We start from the raw sequence: 19,040 nt of genomic DNA, 5'->3' as shown, positions 1-19,040 counted from the left end.
TCAAGGAGGTGCATTCCGCCAGTCCCAGGCTGAGCAGGCGGGCATGCATTCGGCCTGCCCGTGTGCCCACCCCAAGCTGAGTGCAGTTTCGGGGGTGCATTTGGCCCCCCTGCCCAGGCTGCAGAAATATCTTAAGCAAACTACTCCCCTCCAAGTGGCATCAGCCGGAGGCTGAGCAGCAGCCCCTCCCAGAGAATTTACTCGGCCCCGTCCACTATGGCGCTTCAGCCTGACTGCAGATTACAGAGTGACTAGAGCAAAAAACAACTGAAAGAGATAAACATGTGCAGTAGAACATTAGTAGGTTTGAATAGACTGCCTAGATCCACGGTGGGACATCAGGGGCAGATACAGAAAGAGAAGAAAGTGGAAAAAAACCAGATACTACAAAGCTCAATTCCACTGAGATCTTCTACAGGAGTTTTCTGTCACCCTCTCTATATACATCCTTATTAATAGTGGATCATTTGCAGTTGATACAGCGATTGAGGGTGGGGGATATCTTTGGGAGCATGGGATTCTTGCCTGGACTTGCAGATCTGTTTTAGCAGCAGCTCAACAACTGTTTATAAGACGAGGTGGGCAGGTGACTCTCAGCTAATTGGAGGGAAGGACCCACCAAAGAGCAACACAACAACCACCAAAACCAAATACCACCAGAGAGTCCAAATAAAAGGCATAAAGAGCAGCACAAGAGCATTAAGTTCAGGAGATTAAGGAGCCTGCACCACTGAATCCCACAGGATTCCTACCACGGAATGTCACACCACAAAAGCCAAAAATAAAAGCAGATCAACCAAAGATGCAGAAACAAACAAGATAAGCCTCCTAAAATGGGGAGACGAAGAAACAACATTCCATCAAAAGGAAAGGAGGGATTCCCAGAAGGAGGGATAGATGAAATAGAGGCAAGCAAACTATCAGACATGGAATTCAAAACAATGGTAATGAGGAAGCTCAATGAACTCAACAAACTCAGAGAAAACTATAATGAACCCCAGGGAAACTACAAAGAACTCCAGGGAAACTATAAAGAACTCCAGGGAAACTACAAGGAACTTACTGAGAACTACACCAGCATTGAAAAGGACATAAAACTATCAATAACAGCCAGGAAGAAATGAAGAATACAATTTCTGAACTGATGAACACAGTAGAAGCAATCAAAAGCAGGCTAAATGAAGCAGAGGATCAGATCAGTGAGCTGGAAGACAATGTAGAAAAAAATTCCTAGACAGTGCAACAAAATAAAAAAAGACTAAAAAGGAATGAAGAGGATTTAAGAGAATTTCACAACATGAAACATAATAATATCCATAATATAGGGATACCAGAAGGAGAACAAGAGAAGCAAGGGATAGAAAACATGATTGAAAAAGTAATGACAGAAAACTACCTGAACACGAGGAGAGAAAATGTCACACGAATACAGGAAGCACAGAGGTCCCAATGAAGATGAACCCAAGGAGGCCCACTCCACGGAACATCATAATTAAAATGGCAACATTCAAACACAAGAGAGAATGCTAAAGGCAACAAGAGAAAACCAGCAAATAACATACAAGGGAGCCCCGATAAGGCTATCGGCTGATGATTCTCAATAGAAACACTACAAGTCAAAAGGGGATGACAAAAAATATTTCAAGCAATAAAAAACAAAGGCCTACAACCAAGACTACTCTACCCAAAAAGGCTCTCTTTCAAAATGAAAGGTGAAATAAGGAGTTTCTGAGACAAAAGAAGATTAAAAGAATACACCTCCACCAAACCAGCACTGGAAGAGATGCTAAAAGGCCTACTTTAAGAAGAAGAAAAAGAGAGTGAGAGGAACACAGGTATAAAGGGGAAAGTCACAGTGAACAAATACCTATTGATAATAAACATAAACGTAAATGGATGAAATACTCCAATCAAAAGACATAGGGTAGCGGAAAGGATACGAAAACATGACCCATATATATGCTGTCTACAAGAGACCCACCTCAAAACAAAAGACCTACACAGACTGAAAGTGAAGGGATGGAAGAAGTATTTCAAGCAAAAGGGCATGAAAAAAGAGCTGGGGTAGCAATACTTATATCAGACAAAATATATTTCACAACAAAGGCCATAAAAAGAGACAAAGAAAGACATTTCATAATTCTTAAAATAACAATCCATCAAGAAAATATGACCCTTGTAAACATATATGCACTCAACAAAGGAGCACCCAAATACATAAAGAAAATCTTGGAAGACCACAAGAAGGGTATTAACAGCAACATACTCATAGTAGGGGACTTTAACATTGTCAACATGGACAGATCTTCAAAACAAAGAAACACCAAGGATATCGAAGCATTGAACAATACTGTAGATCAAATAGACTTGGTTGATATATATAGAACTTTTCACCCCAAAGAAGCAAAATACACATTCTTCTTAAGTGCACATGAAATATTTTCAAAAATAGACCACATGGTAGGACACAGAACAAGCCTAAACAAATTCAAGAAAACCGTAGTTATATCAAGCATCTCAGATCACAATGGCTTGAAACTGAAAATAAACCTCAAGGAAAAAACTCAAACACATTCAAACTCATGGAGAATGAATAACATGCTATTAAATAATGAATGGGTTAACAATGACATCAGGGAAGACATAAAAAAATTTATGGAAACAAACGATAATGAACACACAACAACCCAAATCCTATGGGACACAGCAAAAGCAGTCCTGAGAGGAAAGTTCATAGCAATACAGGCTTACCTAAAAAGGATAGAAGAATCTCAACAAAACCAGGAGCTGGTTCTTTGAAAAGATAAACAAAATTGAAAAACCTTTAACCAGGCTCATCAAGAAAAAAAAGAGGGGACCCAAATAAACAAAATCAGAAATGAAAGCGGAGAAATCACAACCAATACCACAGAAATACAAAGGATTGTAAGAAATTACTACAAACAACTGTATAACAAGAAGTTTAACAACGTAGATGAAATGAAAAAATTTCTGGAAACACATAATCTTCCAAAAATGAATCAGAATCAAGAAGAAGCAGAAAGCTGAATAGAATAACAACAAGTAGTGAAATGAAGCAGTAATCGAAAAACTCCCAGCACACAAAAACCCTGGACCAGATGGCTTCACAGGTAAATTTTACAAAACATTTAGGGAAGAACTATCCTTCTCAAACTATTCCAAAAAATCCAAGAATAGGAAAGACTCCCAAACTCTTTCTAAAAGCCAGTATTACCCTAATTCCAAAACCAGGTCACGACACAACAAAAAAATACTACAGGCCAATATCACTGATGAACATAGGTACTAAAATCCTCAACAAAATATTGGCAAACCAGATCCAGCAACACATTAAAAAGATCATATACCACGATCAAGTGAGATTCAGCCCAGGGATACAAGGATGGTTTAATATTTGCAAATCAATAAATGTAATACACCACATAAACAAAATGAAAGACAAAAATCACACAATCATATCAATAGATGCTGAAAAAGCATTTGATAAAGTACAACACCCATTTATGATGAAAACACTGAGCAAAATGGAAATAGAGGGAGCATACCTCAACATAATAAAGGCCATTTTTGAGAAATCTGAAGCCAACATCATACTCAATGGGCAAAAACTGAAAGCATTCCCCCTAAGATCAGGAACAAGACAAGGATGTCCACTCTCTCCACTCCTATTCAACACAGTCTTGGAAGTTCTAGCCACAGCAATCAGACAAGAAAAAGAAATAAAAGGCATCCAAATGAGAAAAGAGAAAATAAAACTGTCATTATTCGCAGATGACATGATAGTGTACATAGAAAACCTTGTATACTCCACCAAAAAAACTACTTGACATAATGAGTGAATTTGGCAAAATAGCAGGGTACAAAGTCAATATTCAGAAATCAATGGTATTTCTGTACACCCAAAATTAAATTATCAGAGGTAGAAACTATGAAAAAAAATCACATTTACTATAGCAAAAAGATAAATAAAGTACCTAGGAGTAAACTTAATCAAGGAGGTAAAAGACCTGTACTCAGAAAACTACATAATATCGAAGAAAGAAATTAAGAAAGATACAAATAAATGGAAGCATATACCATGCTCATGGATGGGAGGAATCAACATCATTAAAATGTCCCTACTACCCAAAGCAATTTATAGGTTCAATACAATCCCTATTAAAATACCAGTGACATATTTCACAGACCTAGAACAAATACTTCAAAAATTTATATGGAACCAGAACAAACCTCGAATAGCCACAGCAATCCTGAGAAAGAACACAGCAGGATGAATCACAATACCTGGTATCAAACTATACTACAAAGCCACTGTAATCAAAACAATCTGGTACTGGTTTAAGAACAGACATACAGATCAATGGAACAGAACAGAGCGTCCAGAAGTAAATCTCGGTCTAAACGGTCAACTAATATTTAACAAAGAGGGAAGGAACATGAAGTGTAGTGAAAGGATCCTCTTCAACAAATGGTGTTCGGAGGACTGGACAGGGACATGCAAAAAAATGAAACTAGAACACCAGCTTACACCATACACCAGAATAAACTCAAGATGTATCAAAGACTTAAGTGTTAACCGTGGCACCGTGAAAGTCCTAGAGAAGAACATAGGCGCAAAAATTTCAGATATCCCACATAGCAATATTTTCACCAATACATGTCCTAAGGCAAGGGAAATAAAGGGAAGAATACACAAATGGGACTACATCAAACTAAAGAGTTTCTGCTCCACAAAAGAAAACATCAGCAAGATGAAAAGGAAACCAACCATATGGGAAAACTTATTTGCCAAGGATACCTCATACAAGGGATTAATGTCCAAAATATATAAAGAACTTACACATCTCAACACCAAGAAAATAGACAGCCCAATTAAAAAATGGGCAACGGACCTGAACAAACACTTCTCCAAGGAGGATACACAGAGGGTCCACAGACACACGAAAGAATGCTCAACATCACTAGCCACCAGAGAGCTGCAAATAAAAACCACAATGAGATACCATCTCACACCAGTCAGAATGGCCATCATCAACAAATCAACAAACAACAAGTGCTGGCAAGGATGTGGAGAAATGGGAACTCTACTGCACTGTTGGTGGGAATGCAGACTGGTGGAGCCACTATGGAAAACAGTATGGAATTACCTCAAAAAACTAAAAATGGAACTGCCTTTTGAACCAGCAGATTCCACTGCTAGGATTATATCTGAAGAATCCTGAAACCCCAATTCAAAAGAACTTATGCACCCCTATGTTCATAGCAGTGCTGTTTACAATAGCTAAGTGCTGGAAACAGCCTAAGTGCCCATCTGTAGATGAGTGGATCAAAAAACTGTGGTACATCTACACAATGGAATACTATGCAGCAAAAAGAAAGAAGGAACTCCTGCCATTTGCAACAACAAGGATGGAACTAGAGAGAATTATGCTTAGTGAAATAAGCCAGGCAATAAAAGAAAAACACCATATGATATCACCTGATACAGGAGACTAACGAACAATACAAACAAATGAACAAAATGGAACAAGGAACAGAATAACAGTTACCAGGGGAGAGCGAGAGAAGGGGGGGTAAGTAGGGAAGGGTCTAGTCAAAGAACAAGTATAAATGACACATGGACATGGACAACGGGGTGGTGAATGACTGTGGGAGAAAGGGTGGTTGGGTTGCGGGGATCAATGGGGGAAAAACAGGACAACTGTAATTGAAAAACAATAATAAAAAAAAAACTAAAAAAAAAAAAAAATGCTGACAAATTCCAAAAGTAAAGATATGGTCCAACAAAATGGATTCATTAACTATTAGAAAGACTCAATAGTTCTTACAACTATAAATCCTATTAAATGAGAGTAACAGAATCATCTCAATATATGAATTAAAGCATTAAAAAAATTCAGCACTTGAATAAGAATTAGGAGAGCAGGAATTAAAGAAAACTTAAAAAAACTAAAAATAATTATCAAATAACATAGCAAATATCATTTTTAATAGAAAAACATGACAAGTATTTTCTTTAAAATTGGGAATAGAAGAATGCCTAGTATTAAGCCTTCTATTTAATACTGTACTAAACACTCTACTCAATACATCAAAATCAGAAAAGAAACTAAATATATAAGAATTTGAGGAAAGGCTAGGACTTCCAGCCAAGATGGAGGCATAGAGAAATGCTGCGTCACCCTCAGCAACTAAGAAGGAATAAAACTACCTCAAAACTAGAAACAACCAGAAGTTCCAGAAAACCAAACTGCATGGAAGTCCAGCAAACAAAGATATAAAGAAGAAATACTCATCCAGACAGGTAGGAGGGGCGGAGTCAGGGTTGAGAGGACACGATGTGGTGGTGGCAGCAGCGGCAGCCGTGGCAGGCCAGCGGAAAGCACAGTTACACATTTTAAAAAGTCAGGAGGGACACCTGGGGAGCATTCCCAACTCCTCACCAGACCACGAAGCTCACAATCCCAGCACCAGGGAAAATCAAACCTCATTGCTTCTGACTGTGCAAACCAGTGGGGGTTGGGATGGAGGCAGAAACTACCAGTCTCTCCGCACAGTCTGTTTGTTTAAAAGGCCCCCACGATCCTAGAACGTACACAGACCTGCCCACTCTGTGAACAACAGCCAGGGCAACAGCTAGAGAGGCAACAGCCTTATACGGAAGTGGGAGAAGTGCCTGGAAAAGGGGCAAGTGCTAGGCAATCGGCATTGTTCCTTCTCAGACCCCTCCCCCACATACAGCACCACAATGTGGTGAAATAGGTCGCCCTGTACTGACAAATCCCTAAGGCTCTGCCCTTTACAACGTAACAGGAGCAACAACTCTACTTAAGACACAGAGGCAAACACACACAGGAGACTTCCGGCCAATATGGAGGCCTAGACTGATACTCTCCGTCTCCCTCCACAACTAAGGAATACAACTACCTCAAAACCAGAAATAACCAGAAGTTCCAGAAAATAAATGGAAATCCAACATATGAAGTTATAAAGAAGTGGTGCTCATCTGGATGGGTAGGAGGGGTGAAGCCGGGGCAGAGAGGTTAAGCTGTGCTGGCGGCAGCGGCAGCAGCATCAGCAAAAGCGGTGGGACAGTGGTAAGCTCAGACACCCATATTTAAGGGGAGGCAAGAAGCACTTGGGGAGCCCCCTCGCTGTAGACAAGACCAATCAGCTTGTGATTTCAAAGCTGAGGAAGGCAGACCCCCATTGCCTTGGACTGTGAGGCCTGATGGGGGTAGGGATGGAGGAATAGGCTCCCAGTCTCTCAGGGGAGTGAGCAGCAGGAATCCCATCTTGGACACCCACCCCCACAGAAAACACCAGAGTGTGGTGAGAAGGGTCGCCCGATTGTGACAAGTGCACGGGGCTCTGCCCTCTATAGCGTAGGATGTGTGACAGCCCTGCCCAGGAAGCAAAGGTAAATGCAAAACTGTCAGAATGGCACAGATCATGATAGAGATCCTGGTGATGCAGCTGACCAGACAGCAATTATCTAATCTAACGAAGCAGCAGATAGGAAATCTTTCTGAGGCACAGTTCAGAGCTTTGATTATAAAAATGCTTACAGATGTAACAGCAGATCTTAAAAAAGATGGGGAAGGAATGAAAGCTAGTCCTGCTGAAATGAACAAAAACACATACGAAACTAGTGGTGAGGGAAAGAAAACCAGGGATCAAATCAACAAATCAGAACATAGGGAAGGAACAGTCAACCAGTGCAGAAAGAGAAAATGAAAAGTGAGGAAAATGAGGAGAGGCTCAAAAACCTATGAGACAGTTATAAGCGGGCCAACATCCGAATCATAGGGTTGCCAGAAGGTGAAGAAGAAGAACTAGAAATTGAAAAATTATGTGAAAAAATAATGAAGCAGAACTTCCCTAACTTGGGGAAGGAAATAGACTTACAGGTCCAGGGAGCACAGGGAGTTCCAAAAAAACTGGACCCAGGGAGAACCACACCAAGATACATTAGAATCAAAATGTCAAAAATTAAGGATAAAGAGAATCTTAAAAGCAGTAAGAGAGAAGAAGAGAATTACATACAAAGGGGTCCCAATAAGACTGTCAGCTGATTTCTCAAAAGAAAGTCTACAGGCAAGAAGGGACTGGCAAGAAATATTCAAAGTAAGGAAAAGCAAAAACCTACAACCACGATTACTCTATCCAGCATACTCTAACCAGCAAAGCTGTCACTCAGAATAGAAGGGCAGAGAAAGTGCTTCCAGGACAAAGTAAAACTGAAGGAGTTCATCGATCCAAACCACTGTTATATGAAATGTTAAAGGGACTGGTTTAGGAGACAGAGGATCAAAACTATGAACATTAAAATGAAACTGCATCACAACAACCAACAACAGAAGCTAGGGAATCGAAACAAAGGCAAACTAAGTAGGCAACGAGAGTGGGACAAGAGTGGGAAAAGAATTATAGGCATGGGGAACATTTTGCGGGGAGATCAGCAGGAAGGGGGAAAGGGAGGGAGATGGTACAGGAATTAAGAAGCATAGTAGGAGGGAGTAGAATAGACAGGAAGATGTTGAGAAGAACTATATGCATAACCAATGGGCATGGACTAAGGGGGGGTACAACTGGAGGAAGGGGACGTCACTGGGTGAAGGGGAACAAAGGGAAAAGAAATTGGGAAAACTATAATAGCATAATCAATAAAGCATATATTTTAAAAAAAGGAATTTGAAAGGAAAATACAAAACTGTCACTATTAGCAGATAAAATTATTCTCTGCATACAAAACCCCCCAAACATGCAAATTTTTGGAAAGAATGAAAATATAGGCTTACTATAATATCAATTAAAAAAAAAAAAAAACACTGTACAACAGTTTAAACCACAAGACCTAATAAGCAGAAAAAGCAACTTTTAAAATAAAAAAGACATAATTTATAATTGGAAAAAGAAACTTATAAAGTGCGTAAAAATAAATCCAATAAAAGATATGCTTGACCAGAGTGCAGGAAGTTATAAAATTTTATTCAAAGACATTAATAAAAGTGAAGAAAGTACACAAATTCATGGATAGGAAGACTCAATATAACTGAAATGTAAATCCTTTCTAAATTGATCCAGACATTCAATACAATTCCAAAGCCCCGAAAGCTTTTATGAAAGGTAACAAGCTGTTCTTATGTATGAGAAAGATCTAAGGCACCCAAACTGCCAAGAAAATGCAGAAGAAAAATTAGGGGAATTCCCGGAGGAGATATTAAGTCTTAATATAAAGCCATAATAATAATTATAATGATAATGCAGCAATTAGTAAAGGGTTAGACAAACTGATTACTAGATATACAGAAGACCGTAGGAACAGACCAGACATAGCTGATATGAGAGGTTACTTTGTTGATTAGCAAGAAAAGGGAAAACTCTTCACTAAATAGTGCTTAGACAATAGGTCGTTCAGAAGGAAAAAAACATTAGATTCCTCCCAAAATCAGACCCTCATATCATATTAAAAATCAATTCCAAATGAATTAATTAACTATAAAAAGCAAAACCTTACAAAGCTTTAATGAGATAATACAGGAAAATGTATTTCTGATTTGAGGAAGGGCAGGATTTATTTAACAGGACATACTATGGTACTAACTATGAAAGGTTTTAAAATTCAACTACAATAAAAATATCAAATCTATCCATTAAAAGATACCAGTAAACAAAAAGAAAAGCTAAAGAGTGAAAGAAGACATTCACAAAATAGACAAAAGAACTCCTACAAATCAATAAGAAATATTCCAAATGAAAATAAACAAAAAACATCAACAGCAATTTCACAGAAGAAATATGGTCAATAAATATGAAAAGATGTTCAATCTTATTAGCAACTAGGAAAATGCAAATTAAAAATACAACTAGAATCTATTTCATACTCAATAATAGGCATAATTTTATAAGTGTGACTATATTAAGGGTTGAAAAAATGAAAACCGTATTATTTTTGGGAGTGTATTTTAATATAACTATTTTGTAAACCACTATTGCATTACCTAATAAAGCTAAAGATGTACAGGCCTCTACAACCCCAAAATTATACTCTTAAGAACGCTATAGGAGACAGGCACAAGAATGTAAATGGCTGCATTATTTATAATAGCAAAAAAATAATGGTGGGGGGGGGACTAAGTATCTATGGTAGAATGAATAAATCGCAGCATATTTATATATCAATACAACACAGCAATGAAACAAACTACAATTACATGGATGCATGAACATGGCTGAATCATAAAAAAATTTAACGCTGAAAAAAAGCAAGTCACAGAAAATTAGAGTCAGTACAATTCCATTTGGGTCTGCTGCATGGGCAACAGCAGACCCTCCATATCACCCTGCCCAGGCTCTGTAGCTTCAGCTTCACTGGAGAGGACACTCCAGCGTCATCGTAAGATGTCGATTCAACGCGGGAGGAGACAGATACCGTGTCACTCCCGAGTCAGACTGCACAGCCATTCTCGGCAGTGCAGATAGACTCTTAAGAAGCTACACCATCGTCTCTCGAGACGGACGGGCATGGGCAATAGCAGACCCTCCATATCACCCTGCCCAGGCTCTGTAGCTTCAGCTTCACTGGAGAGGACACTCCAGCGTCATCGCAAGATGTCGATTCAACACGGGAGGAAACAGATACCGTGTCACTCCCGAGTCGGACTGCACAACCATTCTCGGCAGTGCAGATAGACTCTTAAGAAGCTACACCATCGTCTCTCGAGACGGACGGCTGCCGACGACGACGACGACAATTCCATTTATATAAAGATTAAAACACCTATAACAGACACATATTTAACCCCAGTATCTGGCACATAATAGTTGCTCACCAATATTTGTTGAAATACTGAAAGAAAAGTAAAGGAATAGCTAACACACATTCAGGACAGAAATAACCTCTGAGAGAAGGGATGAAGATGTTATTTGAAAAGGGACAAAGAAACTAAAAATGTCCAGAAAGTCTACAACAAGATGTGATTGTGCCTATTTCCCAATAATCTCACCAACAGTTATTTGATAAAAATCTTGAAATTCTTCCAAACTGATAGGTGAAAACTGAGTATAGTTTCAATTTGCATTATTATTATGCATAATGTTATCAACACTGTTTTTATAGCTATTTGAGTATCCTCTTCTTTGAACTATTAATATGCTCTGACTAGACTGTCTTCTTACCAATTTCCAGAAACTTGTTAACACAGAAATAAGTACTTTTAACTCTTTATGAATGACAATTAGATTTTTAAAGTGCATTTTTAAAAAAGGTATAGTGAACATTAGGTAATGAGCGTATAGTTATTCATTTTATTATTTCCTTTAAAATGCATGTTGTTGCTATTCTTTTATATATTTCATGAATAAAAAATTTTACAAAAGAATCTTCTATTGCCACAGACCATTTTATTTTAAGGGAGATAAGTAATTCTTGGAAGAAACCTGGAAATTGTCACAATTATTGAAGTTACAAATTTTTTATGAACTGGGACATCAATGCCTGAGGACAACTATTTCAACTATATTTCAAAAAAAGTACTGCCTAACCCATTAGGACATAAATTCTAAATTATTTAAAATAACTGTGTGAGAACTGCTCTTACACCTTTTTGTCCATAAAATGAATGCACTCTGGATTTTTCTTTTAAGTGACTCTAAAGAACACTTCCAATTGCCTAGACTAGCCATGTGTGTAGTTTTTACATTAGCCTTTTTATCCTAACTCCTCAAATACCTACCCTTCACACATATTCCTTAAATCTCAAAATAGAATTCCTAAAATTACATTGTTTGGTCAAAATAATGAAAATCATTATCAAAACTTCAGTATCTGTGTTTCAGAGGTAGCCAAGAAAATAGAAAAAAAGCACTCTTTTTTTCAATTTTTAAAAAATAATTTATTCATTTATTTATTTTTAGAGAGGGGAAAGGAGAAAGAGGAAGAGAAACATCACTGTGTGGTTGCCTCTCACTCGCGCCCCCAACTGGGGACCTGATGTGCAACCTAGTCATGTGTCCTGACTGGGAATTGAACCAGTGACACTTGGCTTGTAGGCCGATGCTCAATCCACTGAGCCACAGCAGCCAGGGGCCTCCTTTTCATTTGTTTTGTTTCTTTTACATATATCACAGTGATATTTTAAATGCTTCATTCCACTCTTTCCCCTTTTTTTTGTACAAAAAGTACCACTATGTGGCTATTAAAACTGATCTAGAAATTATTTTAGCCCTGGCTGGTGTCGCTCAGTGGACTGAGTTCCAGCCTGAGAACCAAACGGTTGCCAGTTTGATTCCCAGTCAGGGCACATGCTGGGGTTGTGGGTCAGATCCCTATCCTGTTTTTACTCTCTTTAACTTTTGAAAGAAGTCAGAAAGGACTCTGGTTTTCTTTCATTTCTAAAAGGTCTTTGATTTTCTGTATTGAATCACCTGAATAGAAAGTGGCACTGCCAGAACAACAGACTCTCATAGAGAAAGAAAGGGCTGCATATAGGTATTTACCATAAAACAAACTAAAGTTTAATGAAAATTTATCTATAGGTATGAACAAGACTGGGCTAAAGCTGGCAAGGCAGAGCTGGTGCCTCACCTAAAAGACCAGAGGTCTAAGAAGAGATTTTAACAACTGAATCAGTAGACGGAAGGGTACTAGGATCAAAAGTCAGATAAAGAAAGTACAATAGTCTCCCCCTTATTAAAGCTTCAGTGACATGCTGGTAAACCAAGATCCAAAAATATGAAATGAAAAATTCTAGAAATAAACAATTAATAGGTTTTAAATTGGATGCCATCTAAGCAGCATGATGATATCTCATGCCATCCCATCCTGATCACGGATCATCCCTTTGTCCAGTGTATCCACAGTGCATATGCTATCTGCCTGTTTTGCAGCAGTCTCAGTTACCAGATCAACTGTTGCAGTATCACAGTGCTTGTGTTCAAGTAGCCCTTATTTTACTTAAAAATGGCCCCAACACACAAGAGTAGTGCTCCTTACAATTCGGATATGCCCAAGAGAAGCCATAAAGTGCTTCCATTAAGTGAAAAGGTGAGTAGAGTACCATAAAATATTTTGAGGGAGAATACATTCATATAGCTTTTATTGCAGTATTTTTGTAGTTGTTCTATTTTGTTATTAGTCCTTAATCTCTTACTGTGCCTAATTTGTAAATTAAACTTTATCACAGAAATGTATGCATAGGAAAAAACAGTATATATAAGGGTTGGTATTATCACTGGTTTCAGGCATCCAAAAGCTACTGTAGTTTAGAAGAATAACATTTTAACCAGTAAAATATAATGAAGGACTGAGAAGATAATAGATATTCAGAATCATACATTCAGTTGATACTTAATATAAATGTTCTGGGAACATGTCTATATATGAGATAGAATGGAATAGAGTTATGAAACGGTACTATAATGTGTGCTTTTTCAAGAACGGTATACACAGTACAAAGGGTAATTCCACTGGGTTCAATAGTAAATTATTCATTTATCTTTGCGTTCTCTATCAATATTATGAGGAAAATGGCTGTTCTGATGTTAAAAGAAATAATGGTTATTCTTAGAGATAAAAATAATTTATTATAATCAGTATAAAAGTGTGAATTTTATATTCATAAATCTAAGATTATAAAAAAAGACAACTATTTCATAATTATTTTAAAAAAGGAACAGACCTGTTTCCACTCCAACTCTAGCTGGAGGGCTGTTTCAACTATATTTATAAAAATAAGATATAGCATATATAGAATTAGGTAAAATACCCCAAAAGTTAAATTTCACATGCCTTGCGTTAATTGTCAAGAAAACATTTTTCTACTTCATACATAACTTAAAAAATCCAAAAAATCCTACAGAGAAACCAAGAAAATAAGATTTAACCATTCATATAATTACCCAATTTACAAAGGGTTAACTGTATAAGAAAGCCTAATATTATTTCTGTCATTTCAACCAATAATGTCAGCATTCTTTCCACTCTTTTTCAAGTTTAATTTTTAATGCTCCATTATATAAACAAATGCAAACAAACATGTTCATGGACACTCAATCTTTGAAGGAGGAAAACAAAATTCATGGAAGTATATACTTTATATGGCTTTGAATAATGTTCATTCTTCATGTACACAGAATGAAATGTTTAACCAATATTGCTGTCATTGGGGAGGAAGAGAGGGGGAGATTGGATGAAAGAAGGTGAAGGGGTTAGCCAAAGGACATATATGCATGACCTATGGACATGGACTATGGTATGGGGACTGCCTGAGGGAAAGGGTGGCTGCATGGAGGTAGATAAAGGGGAAAAAGGTGGGGACAACTATAATAGCATAAACAATAAACTATAATTTAAAAAGAAGAAAACAATGTTTAACCAATATAGTACATCTGTACTTAGTCCTCTGAATTTAAAATAAACCCCTTTTATGCTATGCCATAAATGTCAATATTTATGTCAATATAAATTATGACTTTCACCCCAAACTAACTGACATAAGATTATCAGAGAAGCATGCATTTTGGATTAATACATTTTATTTAGAATAATTATACTTACTAGGTATAATTCACTTTTATTATTATAATGTTTTCCCTCATACAATCATATATTTAATTTGTCAATGCTATTTCATCTACTCTATCAGGACCTGACATGAGCTATTCCAGCTAAGGTTAAGATTTAGTCTATTATGTCATTCTTAAAAAAAAAAAAAAATAGACAACAGAAAAACTAGTGTTAATTTATCTGGAATGCCTCTTCTAAGACATTTTAGGGTTATATAGAAAGTTAAAGGTAAAATATGAAAACAAAACAAAACATTTCCCCATAAAAGTCTATTACAATGATGGCAGCATGTTGAAATCCTGAAGCTCAATTCAATACCAAAGAACCACTTTTCTTTCAAGAGAAAGTACAGTCTCATTTTCAAAAGTATTCTAAAACCTGAGCTATATTATAACTTAAATGGTCTTTAAAAGACTCAGAATATCTTGCCCTGGCCTGGTAGCTCAGTTGGTTAGAACATCATCTCAATATGCCAAAGTTGTGGGTTCAATCCCCAGTCAGGGTGTGTACAAGAAAGCAACCAGTGAAATGTATAAGTAGAACAACAAATCAATATTTCTCTCTAAAATCAATAAATAAAAATTAAAAAAAAAAAAAGACTCAGGATATTTCAATACTGAGTGCTAATGGTATATTTTTTAAAAAATCACTCACCTTTCAAACCTAGAGTTTGCAGCTGGAAGAGCCGACCAAGTTCATAAGGCAAAACCCGTAACAGATTGTTATTTAAAAGCAATTCCCTGTTTAAAAAAAAAAAAATTCTTTAGCTGAATTTATCAAGCTTTATTAATACCTACAATTATTTTCTTAACCCTCCCTCTAACATACCTTGATGTTTACATTCAAAGTACATTTCTATATGCTTATCTAAAATGTTATATAATATTAGAACTACAAAATGTGTAGCTGTCACAGCTGTTAACAGTGTTTCTATAATTTACTCATTCTCTAGCACAGATTATTAAAGGTGTAGGAATTGTATATCATTTTCAGGGTAAATCTACCTCTTCTCTCTTATCCAAATGCTTATCAGATCAGAGTGACAGATATTCTTAGGGTCCAAAGACAGCATATATCCTCAAACCTTGTCTAATTAAAGCATAAGGTAGTATAGCCCTGCCTGGTATAGCTCAATTAGTTGAAGCATCATCCCATAGACTGAATGGTTTGCATGTCTGATTCCACATCAGGGCACATATCCAGGCTGCGAGTTTGATCCCTGGTTGGGGTCCACACAAGAAGGCAACCAATAAGATGTTTCTCTCTATCTCCCCCACCCACTTCCTTTCTCTCTAAAACAATGAAAAAAAAAAATGTCCTTAGGTGAGAATTAACACACACACACACACACACACACACACACAAGGTAGTACAAATACTATGACAGCATAGATAAGGTCTGAGTTTATGATTGTAAAATTTTGCCCAGACTATAAAAAAAATAAACAGCCCTCTTACTAGATGACTAAAAAGTATTCTTTTAAAACAGGAAACCAATAAAACGTACAGTAAGGGGATGATGAAAAACAAGATTTTAAAACAATATGTTTAATTTTAAACATGACAAAAATATTTTAAAATTATTACTCAGCATATAAATAATATAGAAAAGCAATCCTTGTTTGTACTGGGAGCATTTATAAAAGGTTTTAAGATTTCTACAAAAATTTCTCCTATGAAGAAATTCTTAAAGAACCCCAAAGGACTAGAAATAAATCCATTTATCAAGTTTTAAGATTTCCTTCAGAAGTTATATATAAGTATTACATAAAACAGAAATACGTTCCTAAAAGTCTTACTTATAATAAGCACATTATATTTTCCCAATTATTGCTGATAGTCTTATATGATCATACAGTTGAGTCTAAAGTCAGAATTAGTATTTTACAAAAAAAAGAAAAGAAAAGAATTAGTATTTTACAATAGTTCCACCCTACTTCAAGTAAATGTCAAGGGAGGCGAACTCAAGCACTGTGCCTAGACAATTTATATCACTTGATCTTGGAAATACGTATGAAAATCCTACTGTAAGATTAGTAACATCCCATAATTTTTATTTGGTAAATTTAGAATTCATATAGTTGAATAATATCTATAATACTTCCTCACCTGAGAGACACCATGTTTCCTAGTTCTGCTGGTAAACTTCTGAGTTTATTGGATGACAGATCCAGGTAAACCAGATTATGAAGCTTGGCAATATCAGGTGGAATGCGACTAAGGTAATTGTCATTTAGGTGCAGTGCTGTCAAGTGTGTCAATGACCAAAGTGAAGTACTTAAGCTCCGCACTCTACCTAAAAGGCAAAATATTGAAGCATTAAACTCTAGGCCCAAGACAAAGACTGAACTATAAGAACTAAAAAAATGGTGGAAGAGAGCCTGCAAATATATACAGATATTGTATCTTTGACATTTCAATTTTGTATTTAATACCATTTGACTGCTTTCTACACACCTGGCCTTTCTTCAATTTCAGGAGAACTTCACCTGACAATCATTCTTTCTCATGGACCCTTCGTGTATTAAATGACATGTGGCATAATGAGAAGAATCAAGGTGATCATATGGTCTCAAGGAGAAAACATGAGCTGAATTGAGCTTTTGTGGTAAATCATGAATTCATTTTGAGTCACAGTCCTAACAAAAGTATTTCTCATATACTCCATAAAAATTAACAGTGCAAGATTTATCAATATCTAGGGACTAGATTAGTCTACAAACTTAAATAGACAAGAGTAATTGCTATGATACAGAACCAACTTAGATTAGCTACCAGGAAAACATTTTTATCCCCAGAAGAGACATCTTCCCCGGCTTTCTGATGTTACAATTATACATTAACTCTGGTTTAATATTTCCCATTAAGTAAACATACTCAAGGAAATAGTCATAAATTGTAAAACTTAATTTTACAATTCAGTCAGCATCTTATAGCTATAGTGGGAACATATCCTAGACAGACATGGTTCAGCATCCTGATTTTTACCATTTTTAGCTATACAAGCCTGGGCAAATCACTTAGCCTCAACTTCTATAAAATGTAATATTATCTTAATAACTTACATAAAGATTATTTTACAAACTTTTAAATTTTTTCTCTTTAAGTTTTTTTAAATAGTTGACTATAAATACAAAATAATGAAAATAAAATAAAAAATAAAAAGACAGAGATCTTACCAAAGACTACACCATAAGGTTAAGTTAAACACTTAATGCAGTTTCTGGAATCTTAAGAGACTTGAATACAAGTCCCAGTTTTGCCATATACTACCTGATCAAGAGTGTGTGAGTAACTTAAACACTCTGACCTATGGTTTCCTTACTTGTAAATGTCAATAATTATCATTATTATACCTATATCCATTGGATTGTTTCAAGAAATATTGAAATAATGCAAGTAAAATGCTTAACCAAAGAAAAATATTATTTTATAAACTTTACAGTAGTAAAATGCTATTTTAATTATATATCACTTCAAACAATTGATTCTGATTTAAAAAGAAGTAGGAGGTAGAGGGCACAAAATCTCAAAAGGGAGGTGTCACTTTTCATGTAGCTCTTGGGCAATAAACACAAACTCAGATCTTCTGTCCAGGGTTCTTTCTACCACAGGTTCCTTCATGTTATCTACTATATAATTAGGCTTAAAATGACAACTAGGATTTTGCATTTTAATAAGAAAACAAAATTTTCAAAGAAACTATTTCAGTTTTACCCAGTGTTTAATGGAGAGGTTCTCAATGAAGGGCAATCTCACTCCCCAAGGAACTCTGACAATCTGGAGACATTTTTGGCTGTCAAACTGGAGGTGTGCTACTGGCATCTAGTGAGTAGAGGCCAGAAATGCTGCTAAACATCGTACAGTGCACAACAACAGCCCTCAATTGCTATATCGCGAGATTTGACGGTACTGTATATGCATGTTGTTAAAGTTACATAGGTTTAACAGTGTAGAATATGTTTAATAACATAAGTAGTGTTTATAAAAGTGTGGAAAAGGTTAATAAGGGAGTAGGAAGGTTAATAAGGGACTGGGAATGGTTTATAAGTGTATGGGAAGGGTTTATAAAGCCTTAAAATATATATAAATACTAAAATAAATGTAAGGTTCGTACTTTGCGGATTTTCACCTATCACAGGTGGTGGTGGTGGTGGTGGTGGTGGTGTGTGTGTGTGTGTCTAGAATGTAATACCTGTGGTAATTGAGGGAATACTGTATTCATTCTTTTGATTATCTGTCACCAAGCCAACCAGTTACTTTTTTTTTTTTGCTAAATGTACAGGCTACTGACACTATAATGTGGGTTTAACTCTTCCAAATGAAAGCCCACCGGGGGAAAAACTACATTCTATGTAAAATCTGTATTGTATCAATTCATAAAAGAAAAACAGTACTCATATTCTATTTTTAATAAACTTTTAACTGTACTAATTTTAGATATACAGAA

The 19,040-nt window shown here is 36.3% G+C and overlaps 1 protein-coding gene across 2 annotated transcripts in view; it reads right to left on the bottom strand.

Annotated features, from left to right (window-relative positions):
• The window catches only part of CNOT6L (CCR4-NOT transcription complex subunit 6 like), a 92,030-nt gene that overhangs the window by 39,196 nt on the left and 33,794 nt on the right, over nucleotides 1–19,040 (bottom strand). For both annotated transcript variants that reach the window (XM_090266726.1, XM_090266725.1), the window contains exons 3-4: nucleotides 16,700–16,886; nucleotides 15,245–15,330 (exon numbers count right to left, since the gene is read on the bottom strand). In XM_090266726.1, the coding sequence (XP_090122852.1) occupies nucleotides 15,245–15,330; nucleotides 16,700–16,886 (273 nt within the window). The remainder of the gene's footprint in view (nucleotides 1–15,244; nucleotides 15,331–16,699; nucleotides 16,887–19,040) is intronic.

This window comes from Furipterus horrens, unplaced genomic scaffold (assembly GCF_987537825.1).
Source record: "Furipterus horrens unplaced genomic scaffold, mFurHor1.1.pri manual_scaffold_2, whole genome shotgun sequence".
Classification (NCBI taxonomy): domain Eukaryota; kingdom Metazoa; phylum Chordata; class Mammalia; order Chiroptera; family Furipteridae; genus Furipterus; species Furipterus horrens.
The sequence above is the reverse complement of the archived record's forward strand: the minus strand, read 5'-3'. Positions and strand labels throughout refer to the sequence as shown.